The 23,597-nt window shown below is 39.1% G+C and overlaps 1 protein-coding gene across 2 annotated transcripts in view; it reads left to right on the forward strand.

Annotated features, from left to right (window-relative positions):
• The window catches only part of ESR1 (estrogen receptor 1), a 401,644-nt gene that overhangs the window by 173,597 nt on the left and 204,450 nt on the right, over positions 1–23,597 (forward strand). For both annotated transcript variants that reach the window (XM_069598740.1, XM_069598739.1), the window contains exon 4: positions 15,803–15,919. In XM_069598740.1, the coding sequence (XP_069454841.1) occupies positions 15,803–15,919 (117 nt within the window). The remainder of the gene's footprint in view (positions 1–15,802; positions 15,920–23,597) is intronic.

Consider the following 23,597-nt stretch of genomic DNA (forward strand, 5'->3'; position numbering starts at 1 on the left):
TCTTGCTATGTCCTGAGAGTGACACCAAAGAATATAACCTCTGTGAGCACATTCCCAAAGAGTTCTGCCTCCAAACTGAACAGGCATTTTGCACTAAAGTCAAAGTGTTCAGTCGCTCAGTTGTGTCTGATTATTTGTGACCCCTTGGACTTTAGCCCACCAGGCTGCTCTGTCCATGGGATTTCCCAGGCAAGAACACTAGAGTGGGTTGTCATTTCCTTCTCCAGGGGATCTTTCCAACCCAGGGATTGAACCTGGGTCTCCCACATTCCAGGCAGATTTTTTTTTTTTTAACCTCTTGAGCCACTAGGGAAGCCCCATTTTGCACTAAAGGAGGAAAAAAACTCCACAGTAACCTTTGTATTAATAATTGCTGCTTCAAAATGGGAATTCGGAATGGCACCATTGTTAATCAGTTAGAGAGAATAGATTTCAAAAAACGTGATTATACTAGATCTGGCACTTCTTGAAATATCTTCTGTTAAATAAAATGTAGTCCTTCTTCTATGTTTTCATTTGTAAGCCATGAGGCTAATTCAGGAATCAGAGAATCAGGAATCAGAGTACCAACTGGCTTAGTAGTTTGGGGCTTACTAACTTGATGACTTTTGTCTTTTACCTTTTTGGACAGAAGAGGCAGCCATGTTCACTTTCAAGTCCAGAGGTGAATTGTTTTTGAGTTTAGTTCTTTTCAGAGACATGTTATGACTTTTCTGCATTCTTGGACAGTTAAACTATAATTCTTGGTTGTTTAAAAAGGTATTTGAATGTGTTTTGTTAAGAGGCTCGACTAAATAGCTATTTCTCTTACATTTCCAGTTGCTTTTTCAAGCCTTAGAATAGTTTCCAGCTCTGACAGTTGGCCTTATGCTGGCTGAAGTGAACTTTTGGATAGGATGAAGTGGATGAAGTATTCTGGATGATTTACCCTTGACTGCATAAATGTAGCCTATCACGCTACATAATGTGAAGAGAATTACTTAAGGGTAAAAAAGAGATTTTTTTTAACTATCAGGAAATGATAGGTTATTACAAATTGGTTTGAAGATATTGTCATTTATATGCTGTCCCTACAAAGTTGAGCTCTGCTGGACTGGAGACTGAGTTTTTAATAAGAATGATGGTTCATATTTAATGAGTACCTGCCCTGCACTAGGCTTTATGTTAGGGTTTCATATCAAAGTATTAGTTGCTCAGTAGTGCCCAACTCTTTGCAAGCCTATGGACTGTGGCCCACCACGCTCCTCTGTCCACGGAGTTCTCCAGGCAAGCTTTCCATTTCCTACTCCAGGGGATCTTCTCGACCCAGGAGTTGAACCTGGGTCTTCTGTGTTGCAGGCAAATTCTGTAGGGTTTCATATGCATCATCTCTCCCTGGAGTAGGAAGTGGCAACCCACTCCAGTATTCTTGCTTGGAGAATCCATGGACAGACGAGCCTGGTGGGCTACAGGCCAAGGAGTCCCAAAGAGTCAGACAGGACTGAGCGACTTAGCACACACAACACACTCATCATCCCATTTAATCCTCCACAAAAGTCTAGGAAATCAACACTAAAATTACTCTCATTTACAGATGAGGAAACTGAGGTGTATAAACCAAAACCAGTATTGAACCCAGCTATGGGGCTGCAGAATTCATTGTGTTATATTAGCCACTGTATTCTTTTGCATCTCCCAAGAGAAGAAATGATTCTAAAGGGGGTTCTGAAGGTGAGGATCGTCACTGACCATCACTGGCTTCTTTTCCCACTAGGTTAACAGGCAAGAAAAGCGAGGTACAAAGTTGACTGGTGTTAGTCCTGTTTGCCAGGGAAGAATGGAGCTGTATTACTATCCTGTATCTGTGTGCCTGTGTGTGTGATTAGTTATGACTCTTTGCAACCCCATGGACTATAGCTCCCCAGGCTCTTCTGTCCATGGGGTTTCCCAGGCAAGAATACTGGATTGGGTTGCCGTTCCCTTTTCCAGAGGATCCTCCCAACCCAGGGATCAAACCCAGGTCTCCTGCATTGCAGGCAGATTCTTTACTGCTGAGCCACCAGGGAGGACCACCCTCTGTGCCTACTTATATCCTACTGGCATGAGATAAAAGTGAATGATAACTCTACACTCAGTCTGGGGAGGGAACCAAAACCCTTTTGGGATAAAGGTTTGTGTCAGCAGAAAGCAAGGGGTGCTAGACCCAGGGAGGAGCAGAAGAGACAGATACTCAGGATGGCTTTGAAACAGGAGCGTCTGCCTGTGGTTTGGGCATCTGCTACTCATTGGAGAAGGAAATGGCAACCCACTCCAGTGTTCTTGCCTGGAGAATCCCAGGGACGGGGGAGCCTGGTGGGCTGCCGTCTCTGGGGTCGCACAGAGTCAGACACGACCGAAGCGACTTATCACTCATTATCTGCTGGAGCATCTAAAGACCAAAACACAGCTCACAATTAGCCTTTCCCGCATTCTTTATAAAAGAGATGCGATGTTTTCTCTTGTCTAGTGAGGTTCTGGTGGTTAAGTTTATTGCTTGGTGCATGAGTTGCTGAGTAGAGAGAAGTAACCACTGGATGGAAATCGTAGCAGAACCAGAAAAGAAATGAAGATTGTTGACGCCAGGCTGATGGTGGTTAGATATTTAAAAAATATTTTTCCTTTATTGATTATTTAAAAAAACCCCAGTGAATACACAAATACACATAGTTATATGTTACACAGTACAAAATGGTATATGATGAAAAGTTAAGGTCTTCCTTGGGTCCCATTCCGGAATCCATACTTCCTTTCTTAATAGGTAAGCACTGTGTTAACAGCTTCTTCCAAAAATTACCTAAATGTGTGTACACATACACTTACTCACATATGTGTGTTTTGGCAACATATGTCTGTGCTCAGTTGTGTCCGACTCTTTGCGACCCTATGGACTGCAGCCCATCAGGCTGTAGCCCACCAGGCTCCTCTTTCCATGGGATTTCGCAGGCAAGAATACTGGAGTGGGTTGCCATTTCTTTCTCCAGGGGATCTTCCTGACCCAGGAATTGAACCCTTATCTTTTGCACCTCTTGCATTGACAGGCAGATTCTTAACCACTGTACCACCTGGGAAGCCCCTTGTTGACAGAAATGGTGTTCTACTCTTCACATTATTTGGCGCCTAGTTTTTCTCACTGCATAAGGTATATTGGAGATTTGTCCACATTAGTATGTACTGCTGCTGCTGCTGCTGCTAAGTCGCTTCAGTAGTGTCCGACTCTGTGTGACCCCATAGACGGCAGCCCACCAGGCTCCCCCGTCCCTGGGATTCTCCAGGCAAGAACACTGGAGTGGGTCGCCATTGCCTTCTCCGAGGCATGAAAGTGAAAAGTGAAAGTGAAGTTGCTTCGTCGTGTCTGACTTTTTGCGACCCCATGGACTGCAGCCCATCAGGCTCCTCTGTCCATGGGATTTTCCAGGCGAGAGTACTGCAGTGGGTTGCCATTGCCTTCTCCTTAGTATGTACTAGTTTCATTTTATTTGAATGGCTGTATATTAGTCCATAGTAGTGCCTTCCATTGGCGCAGAGTTTTATGATTGATCAAGCGTTTGCATCTATTATCTTTCTGGGCCTCACAGAAACCATGAGGGAAGGTATCAGATGATCCAGAGGGGTTGCCAGGTTCACCCAGGGTAGCATAGTGCCTGAGACTCAAGTAGGAGTTCTGTGCTCCTAACACTGACATTCCCTAAATGTGCTAATATTCCTTCCATTTAGTTCCATGACCACCAGTGGATGTCAACTCTTGGAATCTGTAAAAAGAATCTTCAATCTCGAACCTCAAGAAGCTAGGTGACAAGGAAATGTAGAAGAAGAAGAAGTGTTACTTTCTCAGTTGTGTCCAGTTCTTTGTAACTATAGTCTCCCAGGCTCCTCTATCCATGGGATTTCCCAGGCAAGAATACTGCAGTGGATTGCCATTTCCTTCTCCAGGGGATCTTCCCAACCCAGGGATCAAACCCAGGCCTCCCGCATTGCAGGCAGATTCTTTACCATCAGGGAAGGCTAGACAAGGAAATGTATACCTCATTAAAGTGACAAAAGAGAATAAAAAGTTTAGTACTAGAATGGGCCCCCATGATCAACACATTGGGCCCTTTCCTCACACAGATGAGGATATGAGGCCAGGACATCAGAGAGCTTGTTCATACCCTACAGCTATGCAGTTTCCTTTCTGAGGCTAGTTCTGGAGAGCAGAGGGAAAGGAGATTCTTTATTTTTCCAGGCTCTCTCATTCTCATCAGCCACAATGGGGCATGGACAGCATATGGACCCCTGAGAAATGAGAAAACTTGACAATGAGGTGATTTGTCTAAGAGAATGCTCCCTCCGGGGCAGTATGACCAAGTAGACTTTAACTATCTGGATGCCCAGGCTTTTAATACCACTTCTGCTTTCCACTCATTCATTTATGGAGCAACTAATGTACACATAGCTCTTTGTCAGGCTGCAGGGCTCCTAAAGCATATGGTGAAGAAACTATCCCCCATCACGAGGACCATAAAAAGCATGAGATTGATTATCTGTGCTATTTTGGGTTAAATTTACCATGCAAGTAAGTACAGTTCAGTACAAAACAATTCTCCTTATGTGTAGGTTGTGTTTTGTTTTATCCAATAGCCATCCTGCAAAAGTTCACTGGCAACACAATGGATGAAAAGCAACGTCCATTTATTTCTGTTTGTTAGGAGAAATTGTTATTCAAGCTGAGACAGAAGACTAAGTCCGACAGATTGTCTTTTGATTTATTCCATGTTTTTGAACTGGACTTCAGTTTTTTAAAAAGTAACTGAATTCATCTGTGAAAGCATGCTAGAAGAGACCTCTGACCGTGGATTCAGAAGCTTCTGCTTCTTCTTTGATTACATTTGCCAGGATGCCCGAGAGGAACTTCCCCCTGGGCATTCATTTTGGAGGCCTCCTAAAGTTGGATGAAACTCTTTATTTAGCAGTTTGATGGTCAGATGTCTACAAGGGAACATTCAGATGTGGCAGCTTGAAGGACGTTCCTATTCCACACCCCACCAGATCTTAGTAAACAGTGTTTCCTTTCTCTCCTTAGAGCACCACAATGATCCAGGACAGGAGGGTAGGAAAATGCACTTTTTCGCGGTTCTAGACATCCCTGATGCTGGGAAAGATGGAGGGCAAGTGGAGAAGGGGGCGACAGAGGATGAGATGATTGGATAGCATCACTTGACTCAATGGACATGAGTTTCGAAAGCTCCTGGAGTTAGTTAATGACAAGGAAGCCTGGTGTGCTGCAGTTCATGGGGTTGCAAAGATTCAGACACGGCTTAGCAACTGAACAACAACAAGACATCCAGGACCAGAAGCACAGCTCTGCTCAGGGTCTCTGAGTATTCACCCTCTTGCTCTGATTGCTTGCCTATTTTACTTGCTCTTCAGCTTGAGAAAAGAACAGTTTAAAATTGTTTCTACTGCTTTTGGCCACCGCTGTGTGGACTTTAAGTGAATGCAAATAAGAAGAAAGCTTAAAGAACTCTCTGGAAACAGTTGAACAGAGCCTGGTGAGTTTCAGGTGGTTAAATTTATTGCTTGGTCTGTGGCTTGCTGAGGAGAGAAAAGTAGAGGAGAGGTGAGCTGAAGGCAGCCTCGCGTGGAATTCTTTGCTTCAGTTGTCACTCTGGTCTTCTCTTCATTTGATACTTGTCAGTTGTTCCAGGAGAAACAATTTCAGAAAGTCCTTCTCTGGGCTGTGGAACAGTACTTGCTTTTGTGTTGACCCCTAGGAGGCATTCTGGAAAGGGGTTCATTGTCTCTGGGCTATGACAGTGAACTGGTGGTTATTGATTTCATTATGTTTTTCTTTATTACAGCTGTTGGTTTGATCCTGTGCCAAGGGCTTAAAACAGTTGTGGTTTTGTACATCATATGCGAGGCTGGACAAGGAGATGGGTCGTGTTGCTACCCTGGCAGAAATTTTTAGAAGGTTGGGGTCTGACAAAGGCACATAGATTGAAGAGTTCCCCTTACTTTATTTAGAAAAAGAAACTTTGTGGGACAATTATCTTTCTTAGAATTCTTTTAAAATTTGTTTCCTTTAAAGCTAGACTGAGATATAAATAATGCTTTTATTTAAAAATGCTTTCATTAAAAATTAAAAGTAAAATGCCGTTTGCAGGTGGTTGTTATCACTGATAAGATATACTAGAATTGATTAGCTATAAAAATATAATTTGGGGATGCATATGAAGGCATACTGTTTTTATTTGCATGCCATTACATAGAGATATGTTTGTGAAATTTTTCAAATCATGGCACATTGAATATCCTCACTGGATTTTTAGGAATGTGTTCGCTGAGACAGCCAAATTCTATTCCATTTTGTTTGGCTCATTGCATTGGCTGTAAATCACTAAATATTCCCTTTAATATCTGAGTCAAGCTTTAGTTCCAAACACAATACTTCAGTTGTTTTTTCACATAATGTAAATTTTTTATTTACTTCCTCAACACTTGACTTTCTACTTCCTCTTTCTCTCTTTATTTTATGCTGGAGTGTGCTGAAAGGTTTTCCAAAAATATTTTTTTTGTTATGTGTTATAACTTGTCAATGAATGTATTTCATGTGATTAAGCTCGCATAGCTTTATCTGTGGAAATATTAGGAATGACAGATTTTATTCAATTTCATTGCTGCTTCTAAGACGCCCTCCCAACGGCATAATAGTAATACAGTGATTACATTAGATAGTTATATTTTTATTACAGTGTCAATTGTAACAATATTTAGGCATTCTGATTCAGTAGTTCTTGCGTTTTTTCCATTTCACCAACCCTATTATGGTGTTACTTGGGAAACCAGGATTTGTGAATGACACAGACCTGAATTTCAGCCAGGGTTCCTCCTGCTACCAGCTGAGTGACTTTCAGTAAGTAATCCAGTGTTTTGGAGTCTCAACTTCTGCTTCTATTACATGAGAATTGCCTTACCTACATCCCCAGTTATGATGCTCAGATGAGATAAAGGGCTGAAGTCATTTAGCACAGTGCCTGGTTCATGGGGAGCACAGCTGGTTCTACTAGTCCTGCCCCCAGTCATGTGGAAGGAAATCTGAATAGTCCAACTGAAAACACACAACTCTGATTCCTTTCCTACCCTGCTTGCCTCATGTAGATGCTCTTTACACCTCCGACTTCTCATTTATTTATTTATCTTGTTGGTCTACAACATGATATAAGTTGCATGTGTACAATCCTACATTTCAGCTTCTATAGGCACTGCATGTTGTCATCACCAGAAGTTTAGTTTCCATCTGCTACCAGACTGTTGACTCCTTATACCCATTTTGCCTTCTCCCTTCCCCACTTCCCTGCTGGTAACCACTACTCTATTCTCTATATTTATGTGCTTGTTTTTGTTTAGTTTGGCTTAATTGATTAATGGATGGATATATACTCCACATATGGGTGAGGTCATATGATATTTGTACTTCTGTCTGAATTATTTCACTCAGCACAATACCCTCAAGGTCCATACATGTTATCACAAATGGCAAGATTTCATCTTTTTTATGGCTGAGTAATATTCCATTGTATATATACATCACCTCTTCTTTATACATTCATCCATTAATGGGCCCTTAGCTTCTATCCATATCTTGGCTATTATAAATAATACTGCAGTCAGAGAAGAAAAATAAAAGGGATCAAAACTGGAAAAGAAGAAGTAAAATTGTCATTGTTTGCAGATGACATGATACTATACACTGAAAATCCTAAAGATGCTAGCAGCAAACTACTAGAGCTCATTAATGCAGGATACACAATTGATACACAGAAATATGTTGAATTTCTGTACACTAACAAAGATCAAAAAGAGAAATTAAGGAAACAGTTCCATTTACCATTGTATCAAAAAAATTAAAATACCTAGGAATAAATCTGCATAAGGAGACAAAAGGCCTGTACTCTGAAAACTATAAGAGCCTAATGAAAGAAATTGAAGATAACACAACAGATGGAAAGATATGCCATGTTCTTGCTTTGGAAGAATCAATATTGTCAAAATGGCTATACTACTTAAGGCAATGTGCAGATTCAATATAATCACTGTCAAATTACCAATAGCTTTTTTTTTTCAGATGTACAATAAAAAAATATTAAAATTTGTATGGAAACACAAAAGTGCCAGGATAGCCAAAGTAATCTTGAGAAAAAAAAAAAAAGCAGAGTTGGAGGAATCAGGCTCCCTGACTAAACTATAAAACTACAGTAAGAAAAACATTATGGTACTGGCATAATGACAGGCTTATAGATCAATAGAATAGGTTAGAAAACCTAGAAACAAACCCACATACCTATGGGTAATTAGTCTACAACAAAGGAGGCAGGAATATACAATGGAGAAAAGACAATCTCTTCAATAAGTGGTGCTGGAAAAACTGGACAGACATGTGTAAAAGAATTAGAACATTCTCTAACACTGTACACAAAAATAAACTCAAAATGAATTAAAGATCTAAATATAAGGCCAGATACTATATAAAACTCTTAGAGGAAAATATAGGCAGAAGTCTTTGATGTAAATTGCAGCAATACCTTTTGGATCTACCTCCTAGAGTAATGAAAATAAAAATATAAAATAAAAACAAACAATTGGACCTAGTTAAACTTAAAAGCTTTTGTACAACAAGGGAAAACATAAACAAAATGGAAAGACAACAACATAGCATGGGAGAAAATATATGCAAATGATACAACTGACAAGGGACTAATTTCCAGAAAACACAAACAGTTCATGCAGCTCAATATCAGAAAGAGCAAAAAACCCAAGCCAAAAAAAAAAACAAAAACAAAAAACAATGGGCAGGAGATCTAAATAGACTTTTATCCATAGAAAACATACAGATGGCCAAAAGTACACGGAAAGATGCTCAACACTGTTAATTATAGAAATGCAAATCAAAACTATAATGAGGTATCACTTGACACCTGTCAGAATGGCCATCATCAAAAGTCTGCAAACAATAAATGCTGGAGAGGGTGTGGAGAAAAAGAAACCCTCCTACATTGTTGGTGGAAATGCAAATTTGTGCAGCTGCTATGGAAAACAATATGGAGGTTTCTTAAAAAACTAGAAATAGAGTTGCAATATGATCTAGCAATCCCAATCCTGGGCATATATCCAGAGAAAATCATAAAAGAGACATACACTCCCCTTTTCATTGCAGCACTGTTTACAATAGCGAGGACATGGGAGCAACCTAAATGTCCAACAGATGATTGGGGTAAAAAAGACGTAGTACATATAAACAATGAACTATGGCTTGGCCATAAAATGAAAAGAAATAATGCCATTTGCAGCAACATAGATGGACCTAGGGATTATCATACTAAGTGAAGGAAGTCAGATAGAGGAAGACAAACATATGATACTGTTTATATACAGAATCTTAAAAAAAATGATACAGATGAATGTACTTACAAAATGGAAACAAACTTATAGACTTATTTATGGTTAGTAAAGGGGAAAGGTGGGAGGCAGGGATAGATTATGAGGTTGGGATTAACATATATATACTACTATATATAAAATTGATAATCAGCAGGGACCTGCTGTATAGCACAGGGAACTCTACTTAATTCTCTGTAAAATGGAAAAAGAATCTGAAAAGGAATAGAATCACATAACTTTGCTATATACCACAAACTAACACAACACTGTAAATCAACTATATTCCAATATAAAATAAAAATTTAAAAAGTCTTCCTTTTTAAGCTTGAATAGTAGTCCCTCCTTATCTGCAGTTTTACTTTCCTTGGTTTCAGATACCTCTGTGGTTAACCTTGGTCTGGAAATATTAAACAGAAAGTTCCAGAAATAATTCATAAGTTTTTAAGTGGTATATAGTTATGAGTAATGAGGTGAACTCTTTTGCTGTCCAGCCTTGTCCTGCTCAGTGATGTGAATCTTCCCTTTATCTAGTGTATCCCACTGCTAGTCACTCAGTAGTCATCTGGTATATCAGGTTGACGAGGTACTATGGTACTTGTATTCGAGTAACTCTTGTTAAACCTAATAATGGTACCAAAGAGCAAGGGTATAGGTGCTAGCAATTTGGATATTCTCTTACTGGGCCTAATTTATAAATTAAATTTTATCATAGATTTGAATATATGTTAAAAAAAAAAAAGCATGGTGTATATACTATCTGTGGTTCAGGCACCCGCTGGGGTTCTTGGAACTTACCGTCTGCGAATGGTGGGAGGATTGCTGCGTATACCACATTTTGTTTATCCATTTGTCTATTAATGGACTTCTGGATTGTTTCTGCTCATCGATTGTAGTGAATCATGCTTCTGTGAACATGGGTGTACAAATATCTCTTTGAGTCTGCTGTTATTTCTTTTGGGCACATACCTGAAAGTAGAATTTGTGGATCACATAACTTCCAGCTTCCTTTTGACTTGCCTCCCAAGCTTCAGTACTGCATTTATAATAGCTTGCTTGGTAGTTGTTTATTGGTATGCTACTGAAATCATAAATATAGTGTGTTTAAAATTGTTCTATACCTCTTTTTCCCACCTGCCTCCAAAATCAGATCCTCTTTCTAATTCATGGTTAGAATGGATTTCAAGACACCCTGGCACAAACCACGAGTATCTTTGACTTCTTTCTCCTCTTCTTTAGCCCTAAGAATTTGCAAAGCTTTTTAAAACCTCTTCGCACTTCTCTCTGCTTTGTCTACTTTACTACTCAGAGATGATTAGATCATCATATTTTGGGATGATTTTTTTCCCTTGGTATAACTTTGAATAGTTTTAAATTCTACATTTTTTAATGAAAATCATACACCCCCGTTTTCATGAAAACTCTTTTGAACTCGCATTTTGACAACAGATTCCCTGCCAGTCTTCTTTTTCCCTTTGCTGGTAGATCCTTACAACATCAATGTTTGGACTGATTCTTCAGTGCTACCCAGCAACTCTTATAACACTTCTTTCCTTTGGTCACAGTAAATGAGTGTGTGGGAGACTGCTAAGCAGAGATCAAGCTTCAGTCCTGAGTCAGGGTTGGAGTAGATGGGGATAATACAGGAAGTCAGTATTTTCCTTGGCGTGTAAGGGATGGTTAGATTTCTCTTCCTCTGTACACTCATGTCCAAGAGAGTTGGACCATTCATTTCATCCGAGTCATCTAAGTCAAATGTTATTGCCAAAAGAATTCAACATTGGTTTGGCCTTGCACAGTATTTTTCTTGCAGATATGTTAAATAGAAGACAATAACATTGGTTCTGTTAATTCCTCACTTTTCACTTTCTCATGCATGCGCTTCCTGAGAAGGAGAACATGAAGAGCTCCACCAATTGCAGAGAATCCGATCATTATTGCCTCTGGAAAGTAGATATACAGTTCCCCAGTGAAGATCTTGCCCTTTGGGAATGTTGAGCTCTCCACATATGCATGAGTTCAATCTCTGGAATAAGGAATACTTTGCTTCGAAACCCGTCTGTGCTGCTTGCTTGCTGTGTGGTTTTGAACAGACTTTATAACGTTTATCATAGTTTTGCTTCTGTAAAAGGGAGATGAATATAATCCCTTCCTCATAGAGTTGCTGGAGAATTAAATGAACTAATCCATGTATAACACAGTGCCTGGTGCGTCATAGTACTAGTCTCCTGCATTGCAGGCGCATTCTTTACTGTCTGAGCCATCAGGGGAGCCCAGTCAGCACCCAAATGGGTCAGTTTTCTTAGTCACTAGGCTGTTTCATCCGGAGAAGGCAATGGCACCCCACTCCAGTACTCTTGCCCGGAAAATCCCATGGTTGGAGGAGCCTGGTAGGCTGCAGTCCATGGGGTCGTGAAGAGTCAGACACGACTGAGTGACTTCACTTTCACTTTTCACTTTCATGCATTGGAGAAGGAAATGGCAACCCACTCCAGTGTTCTTGCCTGGAGAATCCCAGGGATAGGGGAGCCTGGTGGGCTGCCGTCTATGGAATCGCACAGAGTTGGACACGACTGAAGTGACTTGGCAGCAGCAGACTGTTTCGTTAGGCGATCTCGTGCATGAGTGTGAAATGAACAAACCGAGGAGGGGCAGTACCTGGAGGCCCCCTCTCAGGTCGAAGTGGTTGCTTGTTTATATTCAGTGCTTTGAAAATTCATGGTCAAACTCTTATTTTCCCAGTGCTAAATCTCAAAACTGTATTTTCACATGTTTTCTGTACCTGAACACCTCAAGAAAAATACCATCTGATAAAATGAAAAGTTAGAGGCTTCCTTTGGGCCATGCATGTATAACATTATGTGATTCCTATCAAATTTGAAACTGTATAAGTGCATGTTGATTCTTAGAAGGAGAAAGAAACACTGATTTTGCCATCTTATTTGGCACCTTAATTTGTGTATGGCTCTTGGATACTTCAGATTTTAATAAATGCTAGTTAATTTTATGCAAATAGCCAGTGAAAGCCTTTAATGAAAAGACTCTAAAGCTAACTAAGCTTTATAGATGTTAGCTAAATTTATGGATTAATCAGGTATAAAAGAACAGGACTTTGAAAATGAAATACTATTTTGTTGGAACCTTCCATTGAGGCTTCTAAATAGGATTAGCTATATTTGGGCCTTTTTTGGATTTGTGGTTGCTTAAAGACTGGAGATTACCTTTAATTTGAGAATTCATTTTCATGCCTTAAAAATATGAATAATTGGCTAAATGCTCATATGTGAGATAAAAAATGTTAAGTGCTTATTTCTTACCTTTCACTACTTTCCATACTTGAGTTTTTGCTTGACCTCATCAGAGTCTTCTTGATTTTAATCATTTCCCCCCTGCCCCAGAGTACTGTGTATATCTTATTGAGCTCATTTATTTAAAAAAAAATCATAAAATAAGAGTTGATATGTAATTTAAAGTTTTCTGGTTATGACTTAAATCCTGCAGCTCACTTCATGTATTTGTCCTCTTGCACTTCACATTCTGTGCAAGAGGAACTTTTGGGTTGATTTGGTCATAGGTACACAGAGTTCTTCAGTCTCTTCAGCAAAGACACTGTATGTTTCATCAATATAGTTGGTGTGAGTATTAAATGAACTTGGTTTCTGTAAGATTTTTCTCTTGCATTATTTTCACAGGCTCGAATAATAACCTTTAAACAGAAGTTTCTTCTTGAAGCAACTTAAATAAGTTGCTTTAAGAACACACCTTGACCAAATTATACTCATTAGGGAACAAACATTTTTGTTTTTCTATTTTCTGATGTAAGTTGAAGACTGACAAATAGTGGTTAATGGTGTTTGGTTAAGAAAATTTTGTTTTAAATGTATAGCTCAAAGTCATACTTATTAATTGTTTCTTGTTGCCAATTTGTCAAGTCTAAATTTTAATGTAGTTTAGGCAGGAGAAAACCCAGCTTTGTCACAAAAGGTTGGCATTACAACCATGATTCTATTGTACCTCTATTGTAATTCTTGTTAAGGGATGAATTTGATTGTACACATCCAGCATGTTTTGTCTATTAAACATGTTAGTTCAAGAACTTCATTTGGCTTTATAAAGATACGCATCTATGATGGCTGGCCAATCCAAACATAAGATTTAACCAAGTGACTTCTAACCCAATTCAGTTCTCCCATCTTCTGGCTTGCAAAACATCTGGCTTTGGGGAGAGAAACTGAATCAAAGTAATTTTTTTATTCAGATGATTGTTGACTGTTTTCTTCTGAGGGTTAATATAAACTTATTTTTAAGAGTTAAAATAAGTCAACATGTCCTGCACAAACATCATAGGAGATGAAACACTAAGAGTTTCTTTGATGTGTCAGACGAATATTAGAGTTTTAATATTTTAAACTTTTACTTAGAGTTTACATCTGCCCAGGTAAATTTTATTTCTAGATCTATTATTTCTTCAATTTGTCCCTGTTAATAGGGAAGATTCTAAAGATAATAACTGTGCGTGGGTATTTGAGACAGTGTGTGGTCTTACTGAAGTTAAGAAACTTCAACTCTGTTGACTAGTTTGTTGTTTCGTATTATGCAATAGAGGAATGCACATGTTAATTTAATCTGAAACTTGTTTATACAATGGCTTTTATAATGTATATCTAAAGGCAGAGAATCAAGTTTTATGAGACCAGTTTCTCTTGTCGATTCCCCACTCCACCCTACTCTAATTGGACTGACCCTTAAATTAAATAAAGGACAAAGAGGTCTGTAGTTTCACTACATGTTCTGGCTTACCCTTAGTAAATGAGAAAATAGAAACTTAAAACAGAGAATCTGAATTAGAAGTTCACATATACACTTACCTTTTTTGTGAATGGAAAACATTTTAAAACTGTACATATCATCTTTTTAGTCTAAATTCAGGTTGTTTTCCAAAGAGGTAAAAGAATTTAGACTTACATAAAAGGGCTTCTTTATAAAACTATGCTAATGATACTTTTTGATTTGTAAAATTTAATATTCTGCACATTATCAACCAGACTTCTTTTGATGGGTAGAAGAATGGAGGTGACTTCCAAATCTTAGAGCAGAAACTTCATGTGGCCAGTTGGATATCTTTCCCCAAAACTCAGAGAAGAGGACTGGAGTGGCAGTTTAAGTCTGTGAGTCAGACTTTAAGTCTTCAGACTTTAAGTCTGAAGCCCCAGCCTGGGAGGTAAAGAGTGCTGGGAGCATTTTGTGTTACAAAAGCCGAGGGGAGCGCATATTTTAAGAGGAAGGAGGAGCTGTCAAATGCTTCTGATGGGTCAAGCATGAAGTGGGCTGAAAGTGGCTGTTGAACTCAGCCACATGGATGGTTTCTAGGAAGCTACATTTGTGGAGCAAAAGACCTCTGGTGTAGACATCTGTGAGGAGCTGAGCTTAGAAGGAGGGGCAGGATATCTGATTAAAGCTGGCCAGTGTTGTGGGTTAAGGGGAACATTTTTGTGGGACAGACCTGCCTGATGTGATAAAAGTCAATGAGAAAGGAGCCTTTGAGTGAGAGAGATTCAGTAAACAAGAGAGAAAAGAAAGGATTTAGAGTGAAATAACAGCAGCAACAACAACTAAATATACATTCAGTGTTTGCCAGACCCAGGGCATTGGGCTAAAAATTAACTATGACATGTGTTCTCATAGTATGTATCTTACGTTATAATGTATATGATGTTATATAGTGGGTGCCGTTGTGTTTTCTAGATTAGAGTGGGGAAGTGTGATTTAGGGATGTTAACTAACCTGTTCAGTGTCCTTCAGCTAGTAAGTGATGGACAAATTTATTAAAGGATGAACTTGGCCACTGCCCCAGTCTACCATCCCTGACTTAAATTTAGATGTTCTGTGCTGCATTTGGAGAGCTGTTTAAAGAATCTTTAAATTATATTTTAACAAAGAGCATTTAGAAACTCTGTCTGAAGTTCTAACGACTTTATTGGGACAACAATTTTGATAAGTGGCCTGAGTCAAAAAAACCACCCAAACAAACTGTTGTTTATCTACTAAGAAAGCTTAACTTTATGAATATATATAAAACATTATGCCCCCAAATATAGGCTATGTGAACCAAAGTGAATTTTCACAAAGAACTCTCAAAGCAAGTGGGAGAGGCGGAAATTCAGTGTAGGAGAGGTTTGTTTTGTTTTGTTTTGTTTTAACACTTCAAGAAGGACACAAAAAGGACAGTGGGTTGAGGTAGCAAGATGGGAAAGTCAAGTAAATGATGATGGAAAACCTCCTCTAGACAGCTTCCCTGTAGATTCCCTATAGATTCAGACCAGCTAAATTTCCTGAAATAATACTAATTCTGTCCTCTTGCTTTTCATAGGACATAATGACTACATGTGTCCGGCCACCAACCAGTGCACAATTGATAAAAACAGAAGGAAGAGCTGTCAGGCCTGTCGGCTACGCAAGTGCTATGAAGTGGGCATGATGAAAGGGGGTAGGTACCTTGGGCCCAGGGCACCCACCTTCCCACCCGCCATGATGTCCTTGTCCATCACCCACCCCTGGCTGTTTCCATTCTGGCAACTGTGGGAGTGGAGTGATTTCTCTTCTAATTAATTTTTTACTATTCTTATTTTTCTTTGCAAAGAAACTATTTTACAACACATTTTCTTAAAAAAATTAGAAATTTGAGCATGCCATTTTGTGTTTCATATTTTTAATATAAATAATGATGTTTAAAATCAAAGATGTGTGGGAGGTGGTGGTGGAAGGAAAGGAAAACTGCTCAATGAGTTATGCTAGAAATATTTTTCAGTTACTGTTTTATATTGCTAATGCTAGATCATGATATCTGGGAAGACACCTTCACTTCGTTGAGACTTGTGTATGTAAAAGCTAAAGAGCTAATTTATAATCTTTCAATCCCTTCATATTCCTTAGGAAATTTGAATTTCAATTGACAGGCAGCTTTCTCCTTTAGAAGTTGAGTTAGCCAGCTGTTCCCATGATCTCAGTGTCTAGCGTGGTGCTGGGGACAGTGCAGTGATTTCCAAGCACCAACCATCACGAGGTGGCTGGGACTTGGGCTCATGTGCTTGCATCTCTGTGGCTGTGAGTATGTGTATGTATGGCTTTCTGTCTTCTCATGTATCTGGTCTTCCAGTTTTCCCATACAGGAATCCAGTGTCTTGTTCTGGGGGTATTAGGTGCTCTATAAATAGGGTTGCCTCATTGATCTCCTTGTATTCTTTGGAATCTACTTTTGAAGAGCACTTTTAGTCTTGAATAGCCTTCAAAATACCGGGAGAGAACAAAGAGGAAATGTGTAAATAAAGGAATGGGCGCATCCAGTGTTTTAGGGTAATATAAGGCTTCTCAGGTGGTGCTGGTGGTAAAGAACCCACCTGCCAATAAAGGAGATGTAAGAGACATGGGTTCAATCCCTGGGTGGGGAAGATCCCCTGAAGGAGGAAACGGCGACCCATTCCAGTATTCTTGCCTGGAGAATCCCATGGATAGAGGAGCCTGGCGGGCTACGGTCCATGGGGTCGCAAAGAGTCGGACACAACTGAGCGACTTAGCACAGCATGCACAAAGAAGAGAGACAGACCCATGATGGTGCTGCCTGCTGAGCATAATGGGGAAAAGCCTTCCAGAGAGGAGGCTTGAGATTAGTTAAGAAGAGCAAAGTTGCCATGACAAAGATTAGTGACTGTGTAAATAGAGGGCAGCTAACCTTTAACTCATTAACACTTGCACAAAGTGGGAGGCAGAGGAAAAACCAGCATCATGCTTGATGATTAGATAATGGAGCTTATAGGCAAAGATTCCTTAGTTAGCAGTCATAAATAAACCTACTGGGTTGAGATTTTTGAATACAACATTTGGCATAAATTCTCTTGATGAACAGATGAAATGTTGAATTTACACATTGTGTGAGCTATGACTATATGTCTTGAGAGTCTGAAAAAGCAACTTTAATTCAAAGGGTAATTAATTCCAAGAATTTAACAGTCACATTCAGAAAATGACACTTTGAGTCATAAAGGGATTAAATATTTAAGGAATTCATCTTTCTTTGTACTGTTGGAGAGTTAGTCAGGCTTAATTAAACTCACAAAAAGCTTCTTAAGGTAACTTGCTAAGTGACAGGAATATAACAGCTACATGTAAAAAGTTTAATTTGAAAGAGTGAGTCCAAGCTTGATATTCTTCTTTGGCAATTACAGGTAGATTAAGCCCAGCCTCTTAAATTCTCTCTAAAAGCTGGAATAATCAACTTGTAAATAGGTCCAAGACATTTTTTTTTTCTTTGAGGGTACCCATACATTGACCCCACTTCATAGAAACAATTCTGTTTTTCCTAATTAACATCCAGATACAGTCTGACTGCATAAATATAAATTATTCATACTCATTTTTAATCTAACAAAAAATTTAACATGCAAAGACATAATAAAAATCTCCCCACTGTTTTCAGATGGGACTTTGGATAATTACTGCACATAACCAATCTAAGTGTACATGCATATTCTTGTACATGTATATTTATGGCTGCAAAATACATACCTGTGTTAGTCTGCTACTGTATTAGTTTTCTGAACCTGCTGTAACAAAATCTGTAGACTGGTGGCTTAAACGTAGAAATTGATATCTCATGGCTCTGAAGACTGGAAGTCTAAGATCAAGCTGTTAGCAGGTTCAGTTTCACCCTAGACCTTTCCCCTAAGTTGAAGATGGTCCCCTTCTCTCTCTGCTCTCACATCGCCTTTTTTCTCTGTGTGTGCATCCCTGGTGTGTGTGTGTGTGTGTGTGTGCGTGCGCACGCGCGCATTTGTGTGTGTGTGTGTGTGTGTGTGTGTGTTTTCTCTTCTTTGAAGGACACCAGTCATGTTGGATTACGACCCCATCCTTAGGGCCTCTTTTAATCTTTATTACATCTTTAAAGAGCCTATATCCAAATTTAGTACTGTTTTGAAGTACTAGGGTTAAGGCTTCAATTTGATGTTTTTGAGGAGACACAATTCAGTCCATAACAATTTCCCATAAGATTCCTTAGCAGTTGTTAGTAGCCGTCTGCATAAAATGAAAACATGTGTCTTTCTGGCAGTTTATACACGTGTATAAGTTTTACGGCAAGCTTTAAAATTGTAAAACTATAGGCTGTGAGAACATCTCATTTTAATTATGTGTATAATGCTTGCCATAAAGCAATGTAATTTATATTACATTTAAATTGTGGGATAGCACACATAACCTTATAACACCTTGTGTAACAACTCCCCAAATCCCACCCAATAAAGACTTAATTTACAGCTGGAAGTACAGTTATAACCAACTATAAAATCAGAAATTACTTGTAAAGAACAGCTGTGGCTAAATAAATCTTTACAATGTTTTCCTACCAGTTTCACAAGAATCCAGTTTCTGAACAAGGCTAGAGACCAATTATAATATTGAATCTCTACATATGAAATAAAATGTTTCATTTCAGATAAAAGAGAGAGAACCACAAACTTACCCCTTATTTTTAGAGCAAGGCTGAATATGTTTATTAAAGTATTCTAGAGATCCAAAAGAGTGCATGGTTTATCTACACAAAGAAATTATTTTAATCTCTTATGATGCCTGCTATACCCTGAAAATCCCAACATCATTGTTAGATGTGGTCCTGAGGCAAAATGGTTCAGTAGGATGCAGGATGTAAGACATGCTTTAGGGGATGCTCTTGCTCATCTTAGTACCAGTGCTGGTTTCCTCATTTTCCTGCCTAGCTTGCATTTTCCTTTTCATCTGTCTCCCTCCTCTTCAACCTTAAGTGGCAGATTTAAACATCTGTTCCTTAGGGAGAGCCTCTCTGTTGCCTTGGGCTTCCCTTGTGGCTCAGCTAGTAAAGAATCCACCTGCAATGCAGGAGACCTGGATTCGATCCCTGGGTTGGGAAGATCCCCTGGAGCAGGGAAAGGCTACCCACTCCAGTATTCTGGCCTGGAGAATTCCATGGACTGGATAGTCCATGGGGTCTCAAAGAGTTGGACACGACTGAGCGACTTTCACTTTCTTTTCTTCCCCTGTTGCCTCACTCTACATTAGCCCCTTGTGTTCTCCCTTTCATAGCGGATAACTCTTCCCTGCGTTCTCATTACTGTTATTGTTTATCGCTCAACATCTGTCCATGAACTCCACAGCGGTGAGGGTTCCTCTCTCTGTCCTGTTTACTGATTAGCACTAAGCAAGTCACACAGTGAGTGTTCAAGAATTTCCTTCCCCATGAATTAATGGCATAGTTCATTTAAATAGTTATTTGTTTAGGACTGCTCAGGGGTGAGCTACTACAGAGAGTGCAGACATGAATAAACACCCAGTCCCTTGTATCAGTATCCTCACTATACAAAGAGGACGTTTGCTCATCAAGTGACAAATAAAAGTCCTTAAGACAAGTTAAGACCAAGATGGAAGACAGGATGAGAATGGAAGACCATTGGTCAGTGGAAGCTCAGAGCTTTGGCCAGTCACTACTGGGTTTAGTTCAACCCAGAGTGTTACTCAGACCATCTGACTTCCAAAGTGTATATTATTATCCAAGAATGAGGCATTTCTATCTTGGGTTGATGAAAGGGAAAAACTTCAGAGATGGAATTCTTGGTCCAAATACTGGCTTCTCCTCAGACTTGCTGAGCAATCCTGTTACAGTCATTTTTATTGAGTTTCATTATCCTCAGATGTAAAATAAAAATAAACAATTTGTACTTAACAAGTTTCTTGTAAAGATCACAACTCATGTGAAGTACTTATTAAAGTACCACACAAGTGTTAGTGGTTACAGGCAGCCCTCGGAGATATTGCAGGCTTGGTTCCAGACCGCTACGATGAGGTAAATATCGCAAGAAAGTGAATCACAGAAAAAAACTTTTTTGGTTTCCCAGTGCATGTAAAAGATACGTCTATGCTACACTGTACTCTATTAGGTGTGTAATAGTATTTTGTCTAAAATAATGTGCATACCTAGTTAAGAAATGTTTGTTGTTTAGTTACTAAGTTGCATCTGACTCTTCTGCAACCTTATAGACTGTAGCCCGACGAAGACTGTAGCCTGACGAAGACTGTAGCCTGACTGTAGACGAAGGCTTCTTCGTCCTTGGGATTTCCCAGGCAGGAATACTGGAGTGGGTTGCCATTTCCTTGTCCAGGGGATCTTCCTGGCCAAGATGTCTACTCCATGTTTCCTGTATTGCAGGTGGATTCTTTGCCCACTGAGTCACCTGGAAAGCCCAATTAAGAAATACATTAGTGCTAAGAAAAAACAAAACAAAACAAAACAAAGCTAACCATCCACTGAGCCTTTCAGTTCAGTTCAGTTCAGTTCAGTCACTCAGTCATGTCCGACTCTTTGTGACCCCATGGACTGCAGCACACCAGGCTTCCCTGTCCACCACCAATTCCCAGAGCTTGCTCGAACTCATGTCCATCAAGTTGGTGATGCTATCCAACTGTTTCATCCTCTGTCATTTCCTTCTCCTGCCTTCAGTCTTTCCTAGCTCAGGGTCTCTTCCAATGAGTCATTTCTTCACATCAGGTGGCCAAAGTATTGGAGCTTCAGCTTCAGCATTAGTCCTGCCAATGAATATTTAGGACTGATTTCCTTTAGGATGGACTGGTTGGATCTGGTGGTCCAAGGGACTCTCAGGAGTCTTCTCCAAGACCACAGTTCAAAAGCATCAATTCTTCAGTGCTCAATTTTCTTTATGGTCCAACTCTCACATCCATATATGACTATTAGAAAAACCATAGCTTTGACTAGATGGACCTTTGTTGGCAAGGCAATGTCTCTGTTTTTCATTGCTGTCTAGGTTGGTCATAGCTTTTCTTCCAAGGAGCCAGCATCTTTTAATTTTGTGGCTGCAGTCACCATCTTCAGTGATGATGCTCTCACTGTTCCCACTGTTTCCCCATCCATTTGCCATGAAGTGATGGGGCCACATGCCATGATCTTAGTTTTCTGAATGTTGAGTTTTAAGCCAACTTTTTCACTCTCCTCTTTCACTTTCATCAAGAAGCTCTTTAGTTCCTCTTCACTTTCTGCCATAAGGGTGGTGTCATCTGCATATCTGAGGCTATTGATATTTCTCTCAGCAATCTTAATTCCAGTTTGTGCTTCATCCAGCCCAGCATTTCATTTGATGTACTCTGCATATAAGTTAAATAAGCAAGGTGACAATATACAGCCTTGAAGTACTCCTTTCCTAAATGGGAACCAGTCTTTTGTTCCATGTCTGGTTCTAACTGTTGCTTCTTGACCTGCATACAGATTTCTCAGGAGGCTGGTTGGTGGTCTGGTATTTCCATCACTTTCAGAATTTTCCAGTTTGTTGTGATCCACACAGTCAAAGGCTTTGGCATAGTCAATAAAGCAGAAGTAGATGTTTTTCTAGAACTCTCTTGGCAATTTGATCTGAGTCTTCAGTGAGCCATAAAAGTAACATCGAAGATCACTGATTATAGTTTACCATAACAAATATAATATTAAAGAAAAAGCTTGAAATATTGTGAAAATTACCAAAAAGGAACACAGAGACAGAAAGTGAGTAAATACTGTTGAAAAATGGCACTAATAGACTTGCTTGTGTTGCCACAAGTCTTTAACTTGTGAAAAATACAGTATCTTCAAAGTACAGCAAGATGAAGTATGCCTGTATATCTTCCATCCTGAAAATAATCCCTATCACTGATGTGTTTTTTTTTAGGGGGCTGGGCAGGGAGGAAGAGAATGGCAATTTTATCACTAGTACTAGGTATAAATATCTAATTCTTTTGTAGAAAGTCGCACCCTAGCTAAGCTACATCTGCTTTTTCTTTTTGACTTTTTGGTGTCGTATGCTGAGTATATCTTCATGAATGGGATTTGTTTTTTTTTTTTTTTTTCTAATTTTTATTTTTACTTTATTTTACTTTACAATACTGGATTTGTTTTTTTCCTATCATTTTATGATGCCATAGATTTACACAAACTAAAATTCCTCACATAGACTCAGAAGTGTGTTGGTGGAAAGGTTTTCATTTTTTAGATGAGGAAATTGGCATCCGAACTTAATTGATGTGCAAAACTCATGCACTGCCCATCCTGGTTGTACTTCCTTTTTATATATTAAGAAGAAATTTAAGATAAAGTAATAATTGTCACTACTATTTACTTTAGTGACCATGTTGCAGTTTAATTTCGAGAAATACTCCCAAACAATAAATAAATTTAACTAACAGTACAGTTTTAAAGTGAGGAAATAAGATACTAATAATATAGATGGAGAAATGTACGTTATGTGTTTCAAATAACTGAGATGCGGAATGAAGAGCTGGAAAATAAAATGTTTCCTGTTTTTCTGAGCTTAATAATTATAGTCCTGAGTAACTATAATTAGTTTCATTGATAGGATGGGCTTCCAGTCCAGAAAATTAGGTTTCTTTTGATCCTACACTGGCTATTTTTCTTTACCAAAATAGTCAAGTGTTTATTAAAGTTAAGGACCAGAGAACCAAATCACTGAATTAAAAATGTAAATGTGAATTTCTTCCCAGGGATAGTCCAACAATTCTTGTGAGAACTGTAGCTGCATGTGAATCCAAGCTCTTTCAGAAGGCAGGGTTGAGAATTCATGTTTAGGAATTGATTTAAGAAAATGTTAAGGGAAAGCTAATTGCTCTTGACCAAAGAGATTCTGGTTGTTTTAAGAAGCAACTTAGATATTTACGATATTAAAAATATCTTTTACTACTTTATATTATGAATAATTAATTCATGCAAAACTTCTTCCTTATTATCCTTTTTCATTTTTAAACAAAGACATACACTGAATCACATATACGACCTTTAGTTCAGTTCAGTTCAGTCGCTCAGTCATGTCCGATTCTTTGCAACCCCATGAATCGCAGCATGCCAGGCCTCCCTGTCCATCACCAATTCCCGGAGTTCACTCAAACTCATGTCCATCGAGTCAGTGATGCTATCCAGCCATCTCATCCTCTGTCATCCCCTTCTCCTCTTGCCCCCAATTCCTCCCAGCATCAGTGTCTTTTCCAAAGAGTCAGTTCTTCACATCAGGTGGCCAAAGTATTGGAGGTCAGCTTCAGCATCAGTCTTTCCAATGAACACCCAGGACTGATCTCCTTTAGAATGG

This window comes from Ovis canadensis, chromosome 8, assembly GCF_042477335.2.
Source record: "Ovis canadensis isolate MfBH-ARS-UI-01 breed Bighorn chromosome 8, ARS-UI_OviCan_v2, whole genome shotgun sequence".
Taxonomy (NCBI): Eukaryota; Metazoa; Chordata; class Mammalia; order Artiodactyla; family Bovidae; genus Ovis; species Ovis canadensis.